Source organism: Ranitomeya variabilis, chromosome 2 (genome assembly GCF_051348905.1).
Source record: "Ranitomeya variabilis isolate aRanVar5 chromosome 2, aRanVar5.hap1, whole genome shotgun sequence".
Classification (NCBI taxonomy): Eukaryota; Metazoa; Chordata; class Amphibia; order Anura; family Dendrobatidae; genus Ranitomeya; species Ranitomeya variabilis.
Window position 1 is genome coordinate 197,253,639 of NC_135233.1, and position 22,193 is coordinate 197,275,831.

Genomic DNA, 22,193 nt, shown 5'->3' on the forward strand with positions numbered 1-22,193 from the left:
CCATTATATAATCGTTCTATTATAGCAGTAAAATGCAAAACATGGTGAATCTCAAATAATAAGATGGGACCACAATAAGATGCAACCAAATAACAAGATGCAACCACAACTTTCCATATAGTTACCAAACAACTGATCCAGAACGCCAAAGTAAAATGTGAAGGTGGAGAGAGAAAAGATGGAGCTGGCAGGGAGATAGGATGGTGCCCTGTTTCGCTGTAGATTGCTGCTCCCTCAGGTGTAACCTGCTATTTGTGTTATTAGATAAGGATGGAATAGCATCCTGCAATCTGATTATGTGACTTGATTATGGATGAGTCTCGCTGTGCATGTGATACACTGCTACATCACTAAAGAGTGACATAGGTGTACAAATATGGCAGACTTAGGGGTTGTTGTTAAGCCCCAGTGCTGCCAGAGCAACTTATTGGCATCCCACAAGCACATCAAAGAGAGGGTTGAGGAAACAGTCGACAAAGGAAGCCCGGCCCCCAGAGGTGGTGTGGCAGGTGGAGAGCGGTTCCCCCGCTTGTTGCCGCAATTTCATCGGACTCAGTATGCCAGGATAGGATGCCATTGAATAGAACGGTGCATCAGGGATCCAATGGCCTCTAAATATGAGTCTGAGACTCGGCACACTGCAGGCGCAATGATGACACTGCAATCACACTGCTGTGTGGGGCCTCAGTCATCACACTGCACAGACCACAGAGGTGCACCAGGGGGGTGAGGGTAGGTAAGTATTGTTTGTTTGTTTTTGATTGACAATACTTGTGGGGGCTGTGGGGGTCATCATACTGAGTGAGGGACAAATCATATTGAATGGAGGCTGTTATACTAAGTGAAGTGCTGTGGAGCCATCATACTGTGTGGGGCCATCATACTGTGTGGGGCCATCATACTGTGTGGGGCCATCATACTGTGTGGGGCCATCATACTGTGTGGGGCCATCATACTGTGTGGGGCCATCATACTGTGTGGGGCCATCATACTGTGTGGGGCCATCATACTATGTGGGGCCATCATACTGTGTGGGGCCATCATACTGTGTGGAGCCATCATACTGTGTGGAGCCATCATACTGTGCGGGGCCATCATACTGTGCGGGGCCATCATACTGTGCGGGGCCATCACACAGTGCAGGGCCATCATATTGTGTGGAGCCATCATACTGTGTGGGGCCATCATACTGTGTGGGGCCATCATACTGTGTGGAGCCATCATACTGTGTGGAGCCATCATACTGTGTGGGGCCATCATACTGTGTGGGGCCATCACACTGTGCGGGGCCATCATACTGTGCGGGGCCATCATACTGTGTGGAGACATCATACTGTGTGGGGGTTGGGTGGGAATTATACTGAGTGAGGAGCTGTGCAGACTATAATACTCTGTAGGGCACTGTGGGGGAATCATATTGAGTGGAGGCTGTCATACTAAGTGAGGGGCTTTGGGGCCATCATACTGTGTAGGGGTTTTGGTGGCCATCATACTGTAGGAAATCATACTGAGTGAGAGACTGTGGGGGCATCATACTGAATGGAAACCATCATCCTGACATGCCTTCATACTGTGTATGGGGAAACTATGGAGGCACACTTTAGAGGCATCATGCTGTGGAGGTATTACACTATGTTGGGGCCACTGTGGAGTTGTCATATTCTATAATGGCCGTTAAAGAGGTGAGAATACAAAGGGGCTTCAATAGGGGTACAATTACGGTATACCTGCCACAATACATGTCCCTCTCCCTATTTATAAAAGTTGGGAGCTATGACCCCACCTATTCCGCTGAATATTTTTGGGGGCAGAAAGGGGAGCCCAATTAGAACTGTCTAACCATGGTCACTACCGAGTTTTCTCCAGTCCAGGCCATCACAGTTGGACCCAGCTGTCAGTCACAGCAAGGCCCCCCCCAGTGATCACACAGGTTGAGGCTCTGTGACAACATCATTGCAATGATTGCCCTGTAGATGTGCCATTTGCATTTCATTTTGTCTTAAAAGGCAAACATATAAAAAGTTTTCTCTTTTTTCTCTATTGTACATCCTGGATGTAGAGCCTCTGTAAGGTCTATGAAACAATGGCTTACCTGTGATTTTGTGGCCTCACAGATGCCTTGTGATGACTACTTTCTTTCTGCTCCGCACTGTCTTGTGATATACGAGCACTGAGTGTAGAATAGTTGATGGTCACAAATTGTAAGACCCAACGTAGACCTTTTAGGGTGGACCAGTCATGACTGGAATAAAAGTCTGCACTTCCTGAACACGGTTCCTACATGAAGAAAACAGACAAAAAGCTTAACAAACATTTACTTATTTATGTCATTTAGTTCTCAGTTTAAATTGCTTAAATTAAAAATGGCACGCACCATTCTAAGAGTACCGAAAGCTATGACTGTGTTATGTAAAAGAGGTCAAATGGGGTCAGGAAGCTCAGAGCTAGTGCCCTATCCACAATTTCAGAGCAGCTACAAAATGATTAGCCCTTGCTCTGTAAAACGTCGCTTGCTTTCATTGTGGTGCTATTGTGCCCACCATCTCATCATTTATGACCATCACAACTTGTGAAGACACGGGCGGGCAGCAGGTGCCCTAGTCCGCTAGCTGAAACCACATGGACCAGGGATCAACCCACCGAACGCCCGCTCTCCTTTTACTGTGGGCGCAATGCTACTCAGACAACACAGGGTGAGAGTAAAACAGTGTGGCAATACTTTACTGAGCCACAAAACAGGCAAATAACACATAGGACAGTCCCAGCAAATACCCAAGATGGTGCAAAATTGCAGAGTCTCACCCTTCCGCTGACTTGCCGGGATAAAAGCAGCTGTGTCTTCAGAGCTTCCAGGGCCGACTACCTCCACCTGTCCCTTGTACAGAGAGAAGGTAACGACAAGTTTGGGAAGCTGACAGTCCATTGATGTACGAAGCCAGGTGACTTGATTGTCCCAACCTGGATTCTCTAAACGTCTTTGAGGGTTCAGTGATGGTCAATGAAGCATCTCCGTATTTCTTCTGTTGGAGCAATGATTTCATGGCTACTGGAATGTGGTCTCTCTCTAAACACAGGTAGATCCTCTAAACACAGGTAGATCCTCCTTTTAATAGTTCACGACTTCTCATTCAGGCATTCCTCCACAGGCTTGGGGGAAGGTGAAATGAGGGCATCCCTCACGGCAGGAGTGTTCAAACAACATGCATAGATTGTCCTTCATATTTGCAGAGCACTAATGGGTCATCATCATCAACATTATTAACAAACATTGTTCAATTATCATGTGCCCTTGTTTCCCAAGGATAGTAGAACAATAATAGGACTGCAATACTGGGACAGATACAATAGCTAATTAACAGCCAGTCAACAAATAGCAGCCATTGAACATTACTTCAATTGACAATAATAGTCAACATTCATTCTCACATGAACATAGCTCATATTCCTGGGCCTACTGAAATAAAATGTCTGGAGAATTATATCATACCTGTCCCCGCTACAGCGGCTGTTGCCAGTCTGTAGCTTTGTTGTCCCCAATATCTGCTGCTTGACCTTGTTCTAATGGACTGCTGTCTTAGAAATTTTAAGGATGGAGGCAACATGACGTTCACTGTGTCCCTCCACTAGTAAAGCCAGAATTGAGCCCTTCTTTTCCTCACTCCAGACTTTTCTTTTCAACTCCTTTGGCATGGTTAAAAGTTATTTTTTAATTCCTGTTACTTTTGGGATATTCCTAGCACTTGTTTTGCCATCCAGCTTGTCCTATTGCAAGAGGATTGTGAACACCACAGCAGGGTTTTTTATACTTTCCTTTGTTAAATGAGATTTGGTTCAGGTGATCACCTAATCAGAAGCACAAGTAGAATGAGGTGAACTCTGGTTGGAATTCAACTGACACTGGAATGGAATGGCTGTCAGACATGTAGAGAAGCTGATTTTTATAAAACTGTGCCGTGGTCTCTTAATTTTTGCCAGAGCTGTATATCTACAGTACTCAGGATAAATGAGTACATCCCCTTTGAAAAGTAAGATTTTAATCTTTATCTCACTGAACACAAGAACAATTTCCAAAATTCTGAGCTTCATAGAACATTTTTTAACCCATAACATGAATGTAAGGTTAATACTAGTATAACTTACATTACACAATCCTCAGTTTTACTCAGTTCAGTTGATGTAAAAATGAGTACACCCCACATCAAACACTTCTACTTCTAGTATTCTGTATGACCTCCATGATTTATAAAACCAGCACCAAGTCTTCTAGGTCTGGAATGACCAAGTTGGCGACATAATGCAACATCTATTTTTTTCCATTCTTCAAAACGAGCTGTAGAGCCTGGATGGTGGATGGAGAGTGTTGACAAGTTGTCTCACAGAATTCCCCATATGTGTTCGGTTGGGGTAAGATCAGGAGACATTTGGCCACTAAATCACTTTCACCTGGTCTGCTTCAGAAATGTAACAGATCAGAGTTTTGTATCGTTGTCAAGTTGGAAAAATGTTCGTCTACCAAGGACACGGAGTGATGGCGGCATCTTCTCTGTCATCTGGGCAGCACATAATCCCTTCAATGAAATGTAGCCCCCCCAACACCAGCAGCTCATGTGCCCCACATAAGGACATGGCCACCACCATGTTTTACTGTAGGCAACAAGCATTTAGAATAATGAATTTAGAACATTTAAGGTCAGGGAAGAGAAAATCATTTGAAAGTTTAAACATAAGCAGTGATTTAGTCCCTGTAGAACGGCGGTACTCCTTGACACAATATTGCCAGTCCGCTAGTGCAAGGAGTACTTACAGAACCTTATTCCAGCAGGCGCGCTCATCACAAGTGCTGATAGATTACATTCAAAATCTATAAAAATAAAGATAACAGAACTTACAATTCTGCAGAGCGTCTTATTTTCGTTCACGAGCTTTTCTAATGAGAGCACCTCAATGATCTCCCCAGGTAGAAGCGCGGAGGCTCGGTCCTGCTTATTTGCCAAGCTGAAAAAGAAGGAACGTCTAGAATAAGTATTAATGTATCACATTTTCATTAAAGAAGGAATATCACACGGGGACATGCGAGGCGTGCACGGCAGGCTGGTCACTGATCCGCATTCTGCCATCTCATGGTGCCATTGCAAACTTTGCTTTTTACTATAAGTTCCCACCATGAGTTTTTGTATTTTCGCTGTACAAATAATGAAGCTTCTTCCAGTCCCCCCCATCAAAAATGGATGTCAGTGTTTCACATCTACAACATGTCAATTTCTCTTGCGGGTACGCTAAGTTTTATGTGCCGTCAAAAACAAAGAAATTTGAGACTGAAGGATCAGTCCAGGAGGAGAAAGGAGCGGATTTCTCTGATAAGATCCATTACACAGTTGCTTACTTTCATGTGTATTATTGATTTATAAAATAAAAATTAAAATAACGGTTACTTTAAAAACTCTAATTATTGCCCCCATGTTTTCTTATTATTCCACCTTATACTTAAAATATCTGCTCCTGTTTTTTAGTACATCACATCTGAAAGTGAATGTTGTCTTCCACATCTACGACTCGTACATCAAAACACACCTCAGCCACAAAAGTAACAAAAGTTATGATTATTGGAAGAAGGGAAAGAAAAACGATTGCAAAAAAGAATATAAACTGTTCTTGTCAGATAGGGGGTAAATAAAGGGGCACTGATGACCCTGCGGCACACTGATGACCCTGTGGCACACTGATGACCCTGCGGCACACTGATGACCCTGTGGCACACTGATGACCCTGTGGCACACTGATGACCCTGCGGCACACTGATGACCCTGTGGCACACTGATGACCCTGTGGCACACTGATGACCCTGCAGCACACTGATAACCTTGCGGCACACTGATGACCCTGTGGCACACTGATGACCCTGTGGCACACTGATGACCCTGCAGCACACTGATAACCTTGCGGCACACTGATGACCCTGCGGCACACTGATGACTCTGCGGCACACTGATGACCCTGCTGCAGACTGATGACCCTGTGGCACTCTGATGACCCTGCGGCACACTGATGACCCTGCTGCAGACTGATGACCCTGCGGCACACTGATGACCCTGCGGCACACTGATGACCCTGCGGCAGACTGATGACCCTGCGGCACACTGATGACTCTGCGGCACACTGATGACCCTGCGGCACACTGATGACCCTGCGGCACACTGATGACCCTGCGGCACACTGATGACCCTGAGGCACACTGATGACCCTGCGGCACACTGATGACCCTGCGGCACACTGATGACCCTGCGGCACACTGATGACCCTGGGGCACTCTGATGACCCTGCGGCACACTGATGACCCTGCGGCACACTGATGACCCTGCGGCACTCTGATGACCCTGCGGCACACTGATGACCTTGCGGCACACTGATGACCCTGCGGCACACTGATGACCTTGCGGCACACTGATGACCCTGCGGCAGACTGATGACTCTATGGCACACTGATGACCCTGCGGCACACTGATGACCTTGCGGCACACTGATGACCTTGCAGCACACTGATAACCCTGCGGCACACTGATGATCTTGCGGCACACTGATGACCCTGAGGCACACTGATGACCCTGCGGCACACTGATGACCCTGCGGCACACTGATGATCTTGCAGCACACTGATGACCCTGCGGCACACTGATGACCCTGCGGCACACTGATGACCTTGCGGCACACTGATGACCCTGCGGCACACTGATGACCCTGCGGCACACTGATGACCCTGTGGCACACTGATGACCCTGCGGCACACTGATGACCCTGTGGCACACTGATGACCCTGTGGCACACTGATGACCCTGCAGCACACTGATAACCTTGCGGCACACTGATGACCCTGCGGCACACTGATGACCCTGCGGCAGACTGATGACTCTATGGCACACTGATGACCCTGCGGCACACTGATGACCTTGCGGCACACTGATGACCTTGCAGCACACTGATAACCCTGCGGCACACTGATGATCTTGTGGCACACTGATGACCCTGAGGCACACTGATGACCCTGCGGCACACTGATGACCCTGCGGCACACTGATGATCTTGCAGCACACTGATGACCCTGCGGCACACTGATGACCCTGCGGCACACTGATGACCTTGCGGCACACTGATGACCCTGCGGCACACTGATGACCCTGCGGCACACTGATGACCCTGTGGCACACTGATGACCCTGCGGCACACTGATGACCCTGTGGCACACTGATGACCCTGTGGCACACTGATGACCCTGCAGCACACTGATAACCTTGTGGCACACTGATGACCCTGCGGCACACTGATGACCCTGCGGCACACTGATGACCCTGCGGCACACTGATGACTCTGCGGCACACTGATGACCCTGCTGCAGACTGATGACCCTGCGGCACACTGATGACCCTGCGGCACACTGATGACCCTGCGGCAGACTGATGACTCTGCGGCACACTGATGACCCTGCGGCACACTGATGACCCTGCGGCACACTGATGACCCTGCGGCACACTGATGACCCTGAGGCACACTGATGACCCTGCGGCAGACTGATGACCCTGCGGCACACTGATGACCCTGCGGCACACTGATGACCCTGCGGCACTCTGATGACCCTGCGGCACACTGATGACCCTGCGGCACACTGATGACCCTGTGGCACTCTGATGACCCTGCGGCACACTGATGACCTTGCGGCACACTGATGACCCTGCGGCACACTGATGACCTTGCGGCACACTGATGACCCTGCGGCAGACTGATGACTCTATGGCACACTGATGACCCTGCGGCACACTGATGACCTTGCAGCACACTGATAACCCTGCGGCACACTGATGATCTTGCGGCACACTGATGACCCTGCGGCACACTGATGACCCTGCGGCACACTGATGATCTTGCAGCACACTGATGACCTTGCGGCACACTGATGACCTTGCGGCACACTGATGACCTTGCAGCACACTGATAACCCTGCGGCACACTGATGATCTTGCGGCACACTGATGACCCTGCGGCACACTGATGACCCTGCGGCACACTGATGATCTTGCAGCACACTGATGACCCTGCGGCACACTGATGACCCTGCGGCACACTGATGACCTTGCGGCACACTGATGACCCTGCGGCACACTGATGACCCTGCGGCACACTGATGACTGTACGACACACTGATGACCCTGCGGCACACTGATGACCTTGCAGCACACTGATAACCCTGCGGCACACTGATGACCTTGCAGCACACTGATGACCCTGCGGCACACTGATGACCTTGCAGCACACTGATAACCCTGCGGCACACTGATGACCTTGCGGCACACTGATGACCCTGCGGCACACTGATGACCTTGCGGCACACTGATGACTCTGCGGCACACTGATGACCCTGTGGCACACTGATGACCCTGCGGCACACTGATGACCCTGCGGCACACTGATCACTCTGCGGCATACTGATGACCCTGCGGCACAAATGTACCCGGAATAGGAAGAACTACTCACATTAGGAGCGGTTTCCCGGACACTCTGGGGTGTTTCAGGACACTAGACAGGACACCTGCGACTTCCTGCACACGTCCATGATCACTGGCGTCCACTACGAAAACAAGAGCGTGCGCTTGGGAGAAGTACGACCTCCAACTTGCCTTTGTCTTTTGTCCGCTGGAAAGTTCCAGAAGAGTGAGATCAAAGTGGTCAAAACGAAGCTCTGTCCTGGAGGGGTCACTGAGTGAGGACATCTGGCTTGGAGGACCTGTGGAGAGAGGCATGGAAACTTCATCTGTCACCATTTATATCACAAAGGCCTTTTATTTATTCCGACAATATTCTTATGGTTTCTGCGTATCAAATCCATGTATCCGTCTTCTGCTGCATCCAACCACATCATGCACCATATTGTACCATTTAAAGAGAATCTGTTGTCAGGTTTTTGCTCCCCTATCTGAGAGCAGCATGATGTAGGGGCAGAGACACTGATTCCGGTGATATTTCACTTACTGGGCTGCTTGCTGCAGTTTTGATTTAAAAAATCACTGTTTTATCTAGCAGCTCTCTGAATGCTGAGATCTGTATTACTCCGCCCCTCACCACTGATTGTACAAAGAACGTTACCAATGTGCATAGACAGAAAGCTGCCAATCAGCGGTGGGGGCGGGGATATACACAGCTCAGTATTCAGAGAACTGCTAGATAAAACAGTGATTTTTATTAAAACTACCTAAAGCAGCCCAGAAAGTGAAAAGTGACACATAACTGTCTGTCCCTACATTATGCTGCTCTCAAATTAGGAGGCAAAACCTGGTGACAGATTCCTTTGCTAATAAAATAGGTTCTTCATGTTATCTAATGTGTTAGACCACCACTTCTGTATTTATCACCTCTCCTGGTTTTGGCTTACAAATACTGATGTAAAATCCTGACCCAATGCTGAAGGTGTGAATGTGGCCTTACAGGCAGTATTTTGTGGCAGTTACTACTGTATGGATATTGCAGGATCACCTCCTTTGTGTTGCACAACTTTCCTGTTCTCAGAATGACTGATGGAGGGAAACGTGAGCAGACAAGTCCATAGAGGAAGGTTTCTCCGTGTGTCTACACTGTCCTGGCAGCGCTGTCTCATGTTCTTTACTGGATTGTGCAATTTACCTCTTATTCCGAATCCACCATCCCCCTGTGGTCTCAGAGCGGCCAGCTACCTAAGTTAGGATTCTAGCAGAGCTCAGAATGCTAAGCCCTGTATAACCCCGCCCACACCACTGATTGGCTGCTTTAATGTACATTGACAGAAAGCAGCCAATCAGTGGTGGGGGCAGGGTTGGACCAGGAGACACGAGACACCTAGTCCTGTAGTGATAATCTCCTGCCCAGAAAACACTGATTTTACTGAAACAGCAAAGCGCAGCCTAGTAAGTGAAACATCACAGGAATCAGGGTCTCTGCCCCTACATCTTGCTGTTCTCATATAATATACCAAAAATCTGGTGATAGATTCCCTTCCAGACATAACATAAAAAATCCCTTGCCTCTCAGACTGGCGCCGCTCCTGCAATACCCTGTGATTACATGACATTGTTATGTTAAGTGATTGCTGATCAGCTGCAGCCTTCATACTTGTGTCACACAGAACTGTGATGGCTGCCGTGGTCATTTGGAACTGCAGTGCCGACACCGGGGGAGAGCACCAGTCCAGGAGGTACATTTATTGGGTTTTTTATGTTGTGTGGGGGCCCCCTATGCAATAAAAAAGGGTGGGCACACCGGCGAGCATGACAGAGGACACGTGCTGCCCTAACCACAGGTAGCACGTATCAGACGCCGGCTGGGTGATTTCAGCCAGATACGTTTCACTCCAAAATGCTGCGGAAACATCATTTCCAAAATCGGCTGGCCTGGGACTGCGCCCACTCAACAATCAATCATTTTCTGGAGTTCAACACAGATGAATTATATCAATATATAATAAATGAAAAAACTGTAAAGGCTGACGATCAAGGCCACGTTTGGGAGCAGGGGCATAACGGCCGCGACAGTGACTGGGCCCATGTGGGTGGGGGTCCGCCAACGCCAGCTGGTCTGTGCGTGGCAATACACACTGCCAGCCAATCAGAGGCCAGCAGCTGACATGCATACGGCCGGGGGCACATGGCAGTGACGTCACGCGCTCCAGTCACATGCACACTGAAATCAGCTGCCGGCTTCACAAGAGGACACTGCACGGCGGGGGAGCAGAGGGAAGCTGAGTGTAACAGTTTATTTTTTTCTATTCGTTAAAGATCAGCGGCAAACTAGGGGACATATATACCAGCATGGAGGAGATATATACCAGGATGGAGCCCAGGATAAGGGACATATATACCGGGATGGATGATATATATACCAGGATGAGGGACATATACAGTGGGTACAGAAAGTATTCAGACCCCTTTAAAGTTTTCACTTTTCGTTTCATTGCAGCCATTTGCAAATTGAATAAAAAAGTAAAAAATGAAATATCACATGGTCATAAGTACTGTTGAGCATTCCGATACCGCAAGTATCGGGTATCGGCCGATATTCGCGGTATTGGAATTCCGATACCGAGTTCTGATACTTTCAGTATATCGGATACCGGAATCGGAAGTTCCCATAATTCACAGAGCCAGAATTCAGCCAATGAGGACTAATTAGAAGTGTGGGCACATCCTGTTCTGCATGGTAGGCATGTAACTACTGGCATGGCTGTGATTGGCTGCTGAAATGATGTCCTGATGCAGCATAAAAGTCGCCACCGCCATTTTGGGTTCACTCTGCTGTGTATTCAGTTAGGGACAGGACGCTGTGTTCTGACTGAGGACCAGTTTAGAAATAGCGATTTGCTTCATTGTGCTTTACCCAGGCAAATATAGCAACCGCTGTGTGAGAACCTTTTTTTTGCCTTGCAGTGGTGTTCACAGCTGTCTGCAAGGTCTCTGTGTGTGTGAGTGCAGCTCACTCTGTATTCTGTCCGCAGCCACAGCCGGTTGTAGTCAGCTCAGGGTGCGTCACTGCCTCATACCGTTCCATTGTCCGTTTCTCAATTAGTGCAGCCTGCTGCACATTTTTTCAAATTTATCCTATTAGTGGCTTTCCATCCGTATCCTGCTAGATTGTGGAAAAACACTATATAGGATTACATAGAGGAGCTTTTTTTGGTCTTGCAGCGCCGTTAACGGCTGTCTGCACGGTCTCCGTGTGAGTGCAGCTCACTCTGTAGTCTGTTCTGCCGCCACAGCCGGTTGTAGTCAGCTCAGGGTGCGTCACTGCTTCATACCGTTCCATTGTCCGTTTTTCAATTAGTGCAGCCTGCTGCACATTTTTTCAAATTTATCCTATTAGTAGCTTTCCATCAGTATCCTGCTAGATTGTGGAAAAACACTATATAGGATTACATAGAGGAGTTTTTTTTGGCCTTGCAGTGCCATTTACGGCTGTCTGCACGGTCTCTGTGTGAGTGCAGCTCACTCTGTAGTCTGTTCTGCGGAAAAAACAAACAGTTAATAAAGTTCACCGAACACTCCACTTTACAGTTGTGTAGGCCACATTAGCTCATATTAAAGTCTAGTCGACACTTGATAAAATTAGTGTTCCTTATACCTGTTAGCAGCTGTTCAGGAATAAGCACACTAAGCCCTTAGTACTTTTCTGCCTATCTTTATCAGTCTACCAACATGAAGAAGGCAGGGAGTAAGGCTCGTGGGCATGGGCGTGGAGGTGGAGTAGGGAGAGGACGTGGGGATTCTGTGCCTGCTGCAGGCACCGGTGACTCGTCATCATCCCCCAGTTTTAGCAGGGAACAGTCCTTCATGCGCAGCTTTGTCGGAGCTCGCCGTGCCCTGCTGCTGAGGGACGAACAAATTGAAGCCGTTGTCGGATGGATGGCAGCTAACGCATCGACTTCAATTAGTGCCATATCTGTTGTGAATTAGACTTTTTGGCTCCCTCTTGTGGTCACTAGTGGTATGACTCTGGGATTGTCTTTTTTCTGTTTGGCACTCACCTGGGTCGTTAGTCCAGGGGTGTCGCTATATTAACTTCCTGGATCCTTAGTCCAGTGCCTGGCATCGTTGTAATCAGATCCTTCTGTTGCTCCTGTCTGCTGGTCCTGGCTCTTGCAAAATTAAGCTAAGTCTTGCTTCTTTGTTTTTTGAGTTACTTGCTTTGCTACTATTTTTGTCAAGCTTGTACTAAATGTGATTTCTGACCTTGCTGGAAGCTCTAGGGGGCTGGTGTTCTCCCCCCGGCCGTTAGACGGTTCGGGGGTTCTTGAATATCCAGCGTGGATATTTTAATAGGGTTTTTGCTGACCATATAAGTCATCTTACTATATTCTGCTATTAGCTAGTGGGCCTCTCTTTGCTAAATACCTAGCTCATTCTTATGTTTGTCTTTTCCTCTTACCTCACCGTTATTATTTGTTGGGGGCTTGTATCCAACTTTTGGGGTCTTTTCTCTGGAGGCAAGAAAGGTCTTTCTTTTCCCTTCTAGGGTTAGTTAGTTCTCCGGCTGGCGCGAGACGTCTAGAACCAACGTAGGCACGTTCCCCGGCTACTTCTATTTGTGGTGCTAGGATTAGATATATGGTCAGCCCAGTTACCACTGCCCTATGAGCTGTTTTTTTGTGTTTGCAGACTTGGTATTGATTTCTGAGACCCTCTGCCATTGGGGTCATAACAGTATGCCAGGCCAACATTGAATGTTTAATGCATTGCAGAAGTGGGATATAAGAAAGGAAATTCTGAATTTTTTTTTTTTTTTCCCTCTCTTCCTCCCCTTTACCTCTGAGTGGCTTGAGCTTGCTGCAGACATGAATGTCCAGACCTTGATTACAAGTGTGGACCAGCTTGCTGCTCGTGTGCAAAGCATACAAGATTTTGTTACCAGTAGTCCTATGTCTGAACCTAAAATACCTATTCCTGAACTGTTTTCTGGAGACCGATTTAAGTTTAGGAATTTCAGGGATAATTGTAAATTGTTTCTATCTCTGAGACCCCGTTCATCTGGAGACTCAGTTCAGCAAGTTAAAATTGTTATCTCTTTTTTACGGGGCGACCCCCAGGATTGGGCTTTCTCGCTAGCGCCAGGAGATCCGGCATTGGCAAATATTGATGCGTTTTTTCTGGTGCTCGGATTGCTTTACGAGGAACCCAATCTTGAGGTTCAGGCAGAAAAAGCCTTGCTGGCTATTTCTCAGGGCCAGGATGAAGCTGAAGTGTATTGCCAAAAATTTCGGAAATGGTCCGTGCTTACTCAGTGGAATGAGTGTGCTCTGACCGCAAACTTCAGAAATGGCCTTTCTGAAGCCATTAAGAATGTGATGGTGGGTTTCTCCATTCCTACAAGTCTGAATGATTCCATGGCGCTGGCTATTCAAATTGACCGGCATTTGCGGGAGCGCAAAACCGCTAATCCTCTGGTGGTGTTGTCTAAACAAACACCTGATTTGATGCAATGTGATAGAATTCAGACCAGAAATGAGCGGAAAAATCATAGACGTCAGAATGGGTTGTGTTTTTACTGTGGTGATTCTACACATGTTATATCAGCATGCTCTAAACGCCTAACAAGGGTTGTTAGTCCGGTCGCCATTGGTAATTTGCAACCTAAATTTATTTTGTCTGTGACTTTAATTTGCTCATTGTCCTCTTACCCTGTTATGGCGTTTGTGGATTCAGGTGCTGCCCTGAGTCTTATGGATCTGTCATTTGCCAAGCGCTGTGGTTTTGTTCTTGAGCCGTTGGTTAATCCTATCCCTCTGAGGGGTATTGATGCTACGCCATTGGCGGAAAATAAACCGCAGTTTTGGACACAGGTAACCATGTGCATGACTCCTGAACATCGGGAGGTGATTCGTTTTCTTGTTCTGCATAAAATGCATGATTTGGTCGTTTTGGGTTTGCCATGGTTACAGACTCATAATCCAGTCTTGGATTGGAAGGCAATGTCTGTGTCAAGTTGGGGCTGTCAGGGTATTCATGGTGATTCCCCACCGGTGTCTATTGCTTCCTCTACTCCTTCGGAAGTTCCTGAGTATTTGTCTGATTATCAGGATATGTTCAGCGAGTCCAGGTCCAGTGTTCTGCCTCCTCATAGGGACTGTGACTGTGCCATAGATTTGATTCCAGGTAGCAAATTTCCTAAGGGAAGACTATTTAATCTGTCTGTACCTGAGCATACCGCAATGCGTTCGTATATCAAGGAATCTCTGGAGAAGGGGCATATCCGTCCTTCCTCTTCCCCTCTTGGTGCGGGATTCTTTTTTGTGGCCAAGAAGGACGGATCTTTGAGACCTTGTATTGACTATCGGCTTTTGAATAAAATCACTGTTAAATTTCAGTATCCTTTGCCTCTGTTGTCAGACTTGTTTGCCCGAATTAAAGGTGCCAAGTGGTTCACCAAGATAGATCTTCGTGGTGCGTACAACCTTGTGCGCATTAAGCGAGGAGATGAATGGAAAACCGCATTTAATACACCCGAAGGTCATTTTGAGTACTTGGTGATGCCTTTTGGGCTCTCTAATGCTCCTTCAGTGTTTCAGTCCTTTATGCATGATATTTTCCGGAAGTATCTGGATAAATTTATGATCGTTTATCTGGATGATATTCTGGTTTTTTCTGATGACTGGGACTCGCATGTAGAGCAGGTCAGGATGGTGTTTCAGGTTTTGCATGAGAATGCTTTATTTGTTAAGGGCTCAAAGTGTCTCTTTGGAGTACAGAAGGTTCCCTTTTTGGGGTTTATTTTTTCCCCTTCTGCGGTGGAGATGGACCCAGTCAAGGTCCGTGCTATTCATGATTGGACTCAACCCACGTCAGTTAAGAGTCTTCAGAAGTTCTTGGGTTTTGCTAACTTCTACCGTCGTTTTATTGCTAATTTTTCTAGCATTGCTAAACCTTTGACGGATATGACCAAGAAAGGTTCTGATGTCGCTAACTGGGCTCCTGCAGCCGTGGAGGCTTTACAGGAGTTGAAGCGCCGGTTTACTTCGGCGCCTGTTTTGTGCCAGCCTGATGTTTCACTTCCCTTTCAGGTTGAAGTGGATGCTTCTGAGATTGGGGCAGGGGCCGTTTTGTCGCAGAGAGGCCCTGGTTGCTCTGTGATGAGACCTTGTGCCTTTTTCTCGAGGAAGTTTTCGCCTGCTGAGCGGAATTATGATGTTGGCAATCGGGAGTTGTTGGCCATGAAGTGGGCATTTGAGGAGTGGCGTCATTGGCTCGAGGGTGCTAAGCATCGTGTGGTGGTCTTGACTGATCACAAAAATTTGATGTATCTCGAGTCTGCTAAGCGTCTGAATCCTAGACAGGCCCGCTGGTCATTGTTTTTCTCCCGTTTTGACTTTGTGGTCTCGTATTTACCAGGTTCAAAGAATGTGAAGGCTGATGCTCTTTCAAGGAGCTTTGTGCCTGACTCTCCGGGAGTCGCAGAACCAGTTGGTATTCTTAAAGAGGGAGTTATCTTGTCAGCCATTTCTCCGGATTTGCGACGTGTGTTGCAGAGATTTCAGGCTGGTAGACCTGACTCTTGTCCACCTGACAGACTGTTTGTTCCTGATAAGTGGACCAGCAGAGTCATTTCCGAGGTTCATTCCTCGGTGTTGGCAGGGCATCCGGGAATTTTTGGCACCAGAGATCTGGTGGCTAGGTCCTTTTGGTGGCCTTCCTTGTCACGGGATGTGCGGTCGTTTGTGCAGTCCTGTGGGACTTGTGCTCGAGCTAAGCCTTGCTGTTCGCGTGCCAGCGGGTTGCTCTTGCCCTTGCCTGTCCCGAAGAGGCCTTGGACACACATTTCCATGGATTTCATTTCAGATCTCCCGGTGTCTCAGGGCATGTCTGTCATCTGGGTGGTATGTGATCGCTTTTCTAAGATGGTCCATTTGGTACCTTTGCCTAAGCTGCCTTCCTCTTCCGATCTGGTTCCTGTGTTCTTTCAGAATGTGGTTCGTTTACACGGCATTCCTGAGAATATTGTGTCTGACAGAGGATCCCAGTTTGTTTCCAGGTTCTGGCGATCCTTTTGTGCTAGGATGGGCATTGAGTTGTCGTTTTCGTCTGCCTTTCATCCTCAGACTAATGGACAAACGGAGCGAACTAATCAGACTCTGGAGGCTTATTTGAGGTGTTTTGTTTCTGCGGATCAGGATGATTGGGTGACTTTCTTGCCGTTGGCTGAGTTTGCCCTTAATAATCGGGCTAGTTCCGCTACATTGGTTTCGCCATTTTTCTGCAACTCTGGTTTCCATCCTCGTTTTTCCTCGGGACATGTGGAGCCTTCTGACTGTCCTGGGGTGGATTCTGTGGTGGATAGGTTGCAGCAGATCTGGAATCATGTGGTGGACAACTTAAAGTTGTCACAAGAGAAGACTCAGCGTTTTGCCAACCGCCGCCGCGGTGTGGGTCCCCGACTTCGTGTTGGGGATTTGGTATGGCTGTCTTCTCAATTTGTTCCTATGAAGGTCTCCTCTCCTAAATTTAAGCCTCACTTCATCGGTCCTTACAAGATATTGGAAATCCTTAATCCTGTGTCCTTTCGCTTGGATCTTCCTGTGTCGTTTGCCATTCACAACGTGTTCCATAGGTCTTTATTGCGGCGGTACGTTGTACCTGTGGTTCCTTCTGTTGAGCCTCCTGCTCCGGTGTTGGTTGAGGGCGAGTTGGAGTACGTGGTGGAGAAGATCTTGGATTCTCATCTCTCCAGGCGGAGGCTTCAGTATCTGGTCAAGTGGAAGGGCTATGGTCAGGAGGATAATTCCTGGGTGGTTGCCTCTGATGTGCATGCGGCCGATTTAGTTCGTGCCTTTCACGCTGCTCATCCTGATCGCCCTGGTGGTCTTGGTGAGGGTTCGGTGACCCCTCCTTAAGGGGGGGGTACTGTTGTGAATTAGACTTTTTGGCTCCCTCTTGTGGTCACTAGTGGTATGACTCTGGGATTGTCTTTTTTCTGTTTGGCACTCACCTGGGTCGTTAGTCCAGGGGTGTCGCTATATTAACTTCCTGGATCCTTAGTCCAGTGCCTGGCATCGTTGTAATCAGATCCTTCTGTTGCTCCTGTCTGCTGGTCCTGGCTCTTGCAAAATTAAGCTAAGTCTTGCTTCTTTGTTTTTTGAGTTACTTGCTTTGCTACTATTTTTGTCAAGCTTGTACTAAATGTGATTTCTGACCTTGCTGGAAGCTCTAGGGGGCTGGTGTTCTCCCCCCGGCCGTTAGACGGTTCGGGGGTTCTTGAATATCCAGCGTGGATATTTTAATAGGGTTTTTGCTGACCATATAAGTCATCTTACTATATTCTGCTATTAGCTAGTGGGCCTCTCTTTGCTAAATACCTAGCTCATTCTTATGTTTGTCTTTTCCTCTTACCTCACCGTTATTATTTGTTGGGGGCTTGTATCCAACTTTTGGGGTCTTTTCTCTGGAGGCAAGAAAGGTCTTTCTTTTCCCTTCTAGGGTTAGTTAGTTCTCCGGCTGGCGCGAGACGTCTAGAACCAACGTAGGCACGTTCCCCGGCTACTTCTATTTGTGGTGCTAGGATTAGATATATGGTCAGCCCAGTTACCACTGCCCTATGAGCTGGTTTTTTGTGTTTGCAGTCTTGGTATTGATTCCTGAGACCCTCTGCCATTGGGGTCATAACACATATCCTCTCAGGCACAGAGCACTGAAGAGCACCCATCTGTCTCTTCACCAACTGCCAAATTGCCCAGGCAGCCAGAGAGCCCAGGCCAGGAGCCATCTCTACTTCTGTTCTCTGAATCTCTTGGCTTGGAAAGAGGGGGCCAGCCAAGCAGTATTGGAGAAATGGAAGAAGAGGCAGTATGCAGTGATGCCCAACAGCTTTTTCGCTCTGACTCTGAAGAGACGGGTGGGCCAGTGCCTCCAGTCAGCAAACCTCAGTACGCATCTGATGATGAGACTCAGGTGCCACTTTCCGGTGCGTACTGTGCTGCCGAGACTACCCGGGAGAAGCAGTTGGTGGAAGAGGGTAGTGTAGATGATGATGTCCTTGACCCACCATGGCGTGAGGTACAGGAAGGTGGTGGGAGCAGCTCTGAGGAAGAGATTCCCCAAACGGCCCAAAGAGGGAGAGGGAGGGGGAAGACTGCGGTGCCTGTAGCCTCCACTTCGGCACCCGTTAGGAGCATGCCTCTTCCAAAAGCCAAAATGGGCACTCCCAAGACTTGCAGTGCCTGGTCCTTTTTTTACACAGTTGCAGATGACATTTGCTTTGTCAAGTGCAAGGTGTTTCATCAGAAAGTCAAAAGAGGGAAAAGTGTCAGCAACCTCAATACCACAAATATGTGGAAACATGTGCGGACCAAGCACGCAGTGGAATTACAAAAACACACTGAAGACCTAGGCCAACCTACAGCGGCACCTACCACCTCTTCAGCTCGTGTTGTTGTCTCTTTCTCCAGCTCACACACAGCTGATTCGGCTTCCTCACAGGATCGCCATGAAAGAACCTCTAGCACTGTTGTCCAGAGACACAGTGTAATTCCACCCACAGCACCACGTTCCCTGTCATCCCCACACTCCCAGGCCAGTCTGCAGCCATCAGTAGCAAAGGCATGGGAGAAAAGGCGCCCATACTCGGCAAACCACCCCCGAGCACAGGCTCTGAATGCTGGCATTGCAAAACTACTGTCCCTTGAAATGCTCTCATTCAGGCTGGTGGAGACTGACACCTTCCATAACTTCATGGCATTGGCAGTCCCACAATACAATGTGCCCAGCCGCTTTTATTTCAGCAGGCAAGCCGTCCCGGCCCTGCAAAAGCATGTGGAGGGAAACATTAAACATGCACTACTAAACGCCATCAGTAGCAAGGTCCACCTCACCACCGATGCGTGGACCAGTCACCATGGACAGGGATGATACCTTTCCCTCACTGCCCATTTGGTAAATGTTGTGGAGCCGGGTACAGATCATGAGAGTGGCGCTGTACGTGTTCTGCCAACTCCAAGGATTGCAGGAATCCAGTCTGTACACATTGACTCCTCCTCACTCCAGTTCCTCAGAATCAGCGCTGCTGGAGCCGTCACAGTCCACCTCCACATGGACCCGTGAACGCTTACCTGTTACGACCGATATAAGCACAGCTGTGGCCAAACGTCAACAGGCCATATTGAAATTAATTTCTTTGGGGAATCGAAGCCACACAGTGCAGGAGCTCTGGAATGCCATCAAGCAGGAGAGCGACGTGTGGTTTGTGCCAGCGAATCTCTAGCCAGGCATGGTAGTGTGTGACAATGGCCGAAATCTGGTGGCAGCTCTGGGCCTAGGCAACCTCACTCACATCCCATGTCTGGCACATGTGCTCAACTTGGTCGTTCAGAGTTTTTTGAGGGACTATCCCGATCTTGATGCACTGCTGCACAAGGTCTGCCTAGAGTGTGCTCACTTGCGTCGTTCCAGCATGGCAAGATTGCGCATTGCAGCTCTGCAGCGCCGATTCCGCCTTCCGGAACATCGCATCATATGTGACCTACCCACCAGATGGAATTCTACGTTACATATGTTGGAGCGGTTGTGTGAGCAGCAGCCAGCAGTAATGGAGTACCAGTTGCATCAGGCGCAAAGAAGTCGCACTCCGCGCAGTTCAGACTTCCCAACCACTGCGTGGGCCACTATGAAAGACGTCTGCCAGGTTTTGTGTGCCTTCGATGATTCCATGCGGATGGCGAGTGCAGATGATGCACTAGTCAGCATGACTGTCCCCCTTATCTGCCTGCTTGAAAGAACACTGCAAGTGCTAAGGGATGATGTTGTGGAAGAGGTGAAGGATGAGGAGTCACCAATTCCATCTGCTTCTGGACAGTCAGCGCAACGTGGTTCCTCACAAAGGCCTAGGCAGGGGACACTTTGTGAGGAGGATGAGGAGGAGTCAATGGAGGAGGAAGACATCTGTCCAGAGGAGGGAGTTACACAAATCTCCAGTAGTCAGTGTGTAGAGAGAGGGTGGGGTGATGCAGAGCAGGCAGAGATCACGCCTCAAGCAGGGGACAGTTGGCAGTCTGCAGCAGATGGTTGATTTCATGCTGCAGTGCCTGAGAAACGACCGCCGCATCGCCCACATTCTCAACACGGCTGATTATTGGGTGTACACCCTCCTAGATCCTCGCTACCGGGACAACTTACAAAGCCTCATAACACCGTTGAACCGGGAGCGTAAAATGCGGGAGTACCAACACACACTGGTGAATTCCATCATCTTCTCCAGTCCAACTGAGAGCAGTGCTGCTAGTGCTTTACAAAGCAGCTCAGTGCTTCAAGGCAGTGGAGGAAGCTCTGCACAAAGAGGGAGCAGAAGCAGTGCCTCAGCACAAGGCAAGACCAGTATGGCCCAACTGTGGCACAGTTTTGTGTGCCTGCCACAAATGTCTACACCATCACAGGCGGCTCCAGTCAGCAGAAGGCAACATTTCCGTCAGATGGTGGTGACAGACTACATGTCTTGCCCTCTCAGTGTACTCCCAGACGGCTCTTCCCCCTTCAAGTTTTGGGTCTCTAAGCTGGATACATGGCCAGAGCTTAGCCAGTATGCATTGGAGGTGCTGGCTTGCCCTGCTGCTAGTGTATTATCGGAACGCATCTTTAGTGCCGCAGGTGGTGTACTAACAGACCGTCGCATGCGACTATCCTCCAATAACGTTGACCGGCTTACTTTTCTGAAAATGAACAAGGCCTGGATCTCGCAGGAATTTGCCACTCCTCTTCCAGATTAAATAATTGGTTGGCTACAGTATCCAGGTCTCCTGTTGTGTTCATGTTTCTACCACCTGAACTGTAATCCCTGGGCTCCAACACCGCCAGTTGCTGCTCAGAAGTGCCGTCTGCACAGTCAACACATGACCCAGTGTTATTGGGTTTCAGTAACGTCAGCTGATCCCCAGCTGTGTATCTGGCAATGTGTCCTGCTACCTCCACGCTGACACTACAACAGAAATATAAGGGAACCTGTCCCCCCCCAGGCGTTTGTTACTGGAAGAGCCACCTTGTGCAGCAGTAATGCTGCACAAGGAAAAGGTGTCTCTTTTAGTTATGCTCCATGCACCCGCTGAACTTAACACTTAAAAAATGTGTTCCCTCATACCGTTAAACTGTCACGGAGGTGGGACTTTCCTTCATAATGAGACGCAACACAGACGTCATTCCTACCCCCTTGGCGCTGTGAGCCGCCTCCTCAGCGTTGTTTTAATCTGTCCCGTAGCCTGCACTGTTATGTTAAACCTTGGTCATGCGCAGTCAGCGCTGCCCGTCTTCTGACATCATTTGGTGTCAGGCTGAATGCGCCTGTGCGGCCGCGCTGCCCGAGATCCCACCTCGCAGTGTCTTCTGATTTAATCACACTGCGGGCCTGGGATTCATGGGCATGCACAGTGCATATCTCCACCTCAGGCTCTCACTCATCTCCCTCCGCCTTCTTCAAACTGTGTGACGTTGGCTGATCCCAAATCGAATGCCACGGCCGTGACGATGCACAGTCTGAAGAAGCCGGAAGGAGATGAGTGAGAGGTGAAGATAGGCACTACGCATGCCCATGAATCCCAGGCCCGCAGTGTGATTAAATCAGAAGACACTGCGAGGCGGGATCTCGGGCAGCGCGGCCGCACAGGCGCAGTCAGCCTGACAACAAATGATGTCAGAGGACAGGCAGCGCTAACT

General features: G+C 48.6%; 1 protein-coding gene across 2 annotated transcripts in view; it reads right to left on the bottom strand.

Annotated features, from left to right (window-relative positions):
- Positions 1-22,193, bottom strand: part of ARL13A (ARF like GTPase 13A) — a 126,371-nt gene that overhangs the window by 46,075 nt on the left and 58,103 nt on the right. For both annotated transcript variants that reach the window (XM_077292343.1, XM_077292344.1), the window contains 3 exons: positions 8,524-8,773; positions 4,890-4,995; positions 2,093-2,277 (listed from right to left, as the gene is read on the bottom strand). In XM_077292343.1, coding sequence (XP_077148458.1) covers positions 2,093-2,277; positions 4,890-4,995; positions 8,524-8,773 — 541 coding nt within the window. The remainder of the gene's footprint in view (positions 1-2,092; positions 2,278-4,889; positions 4,996-8,523; positions 8,774-22,193) is intronic.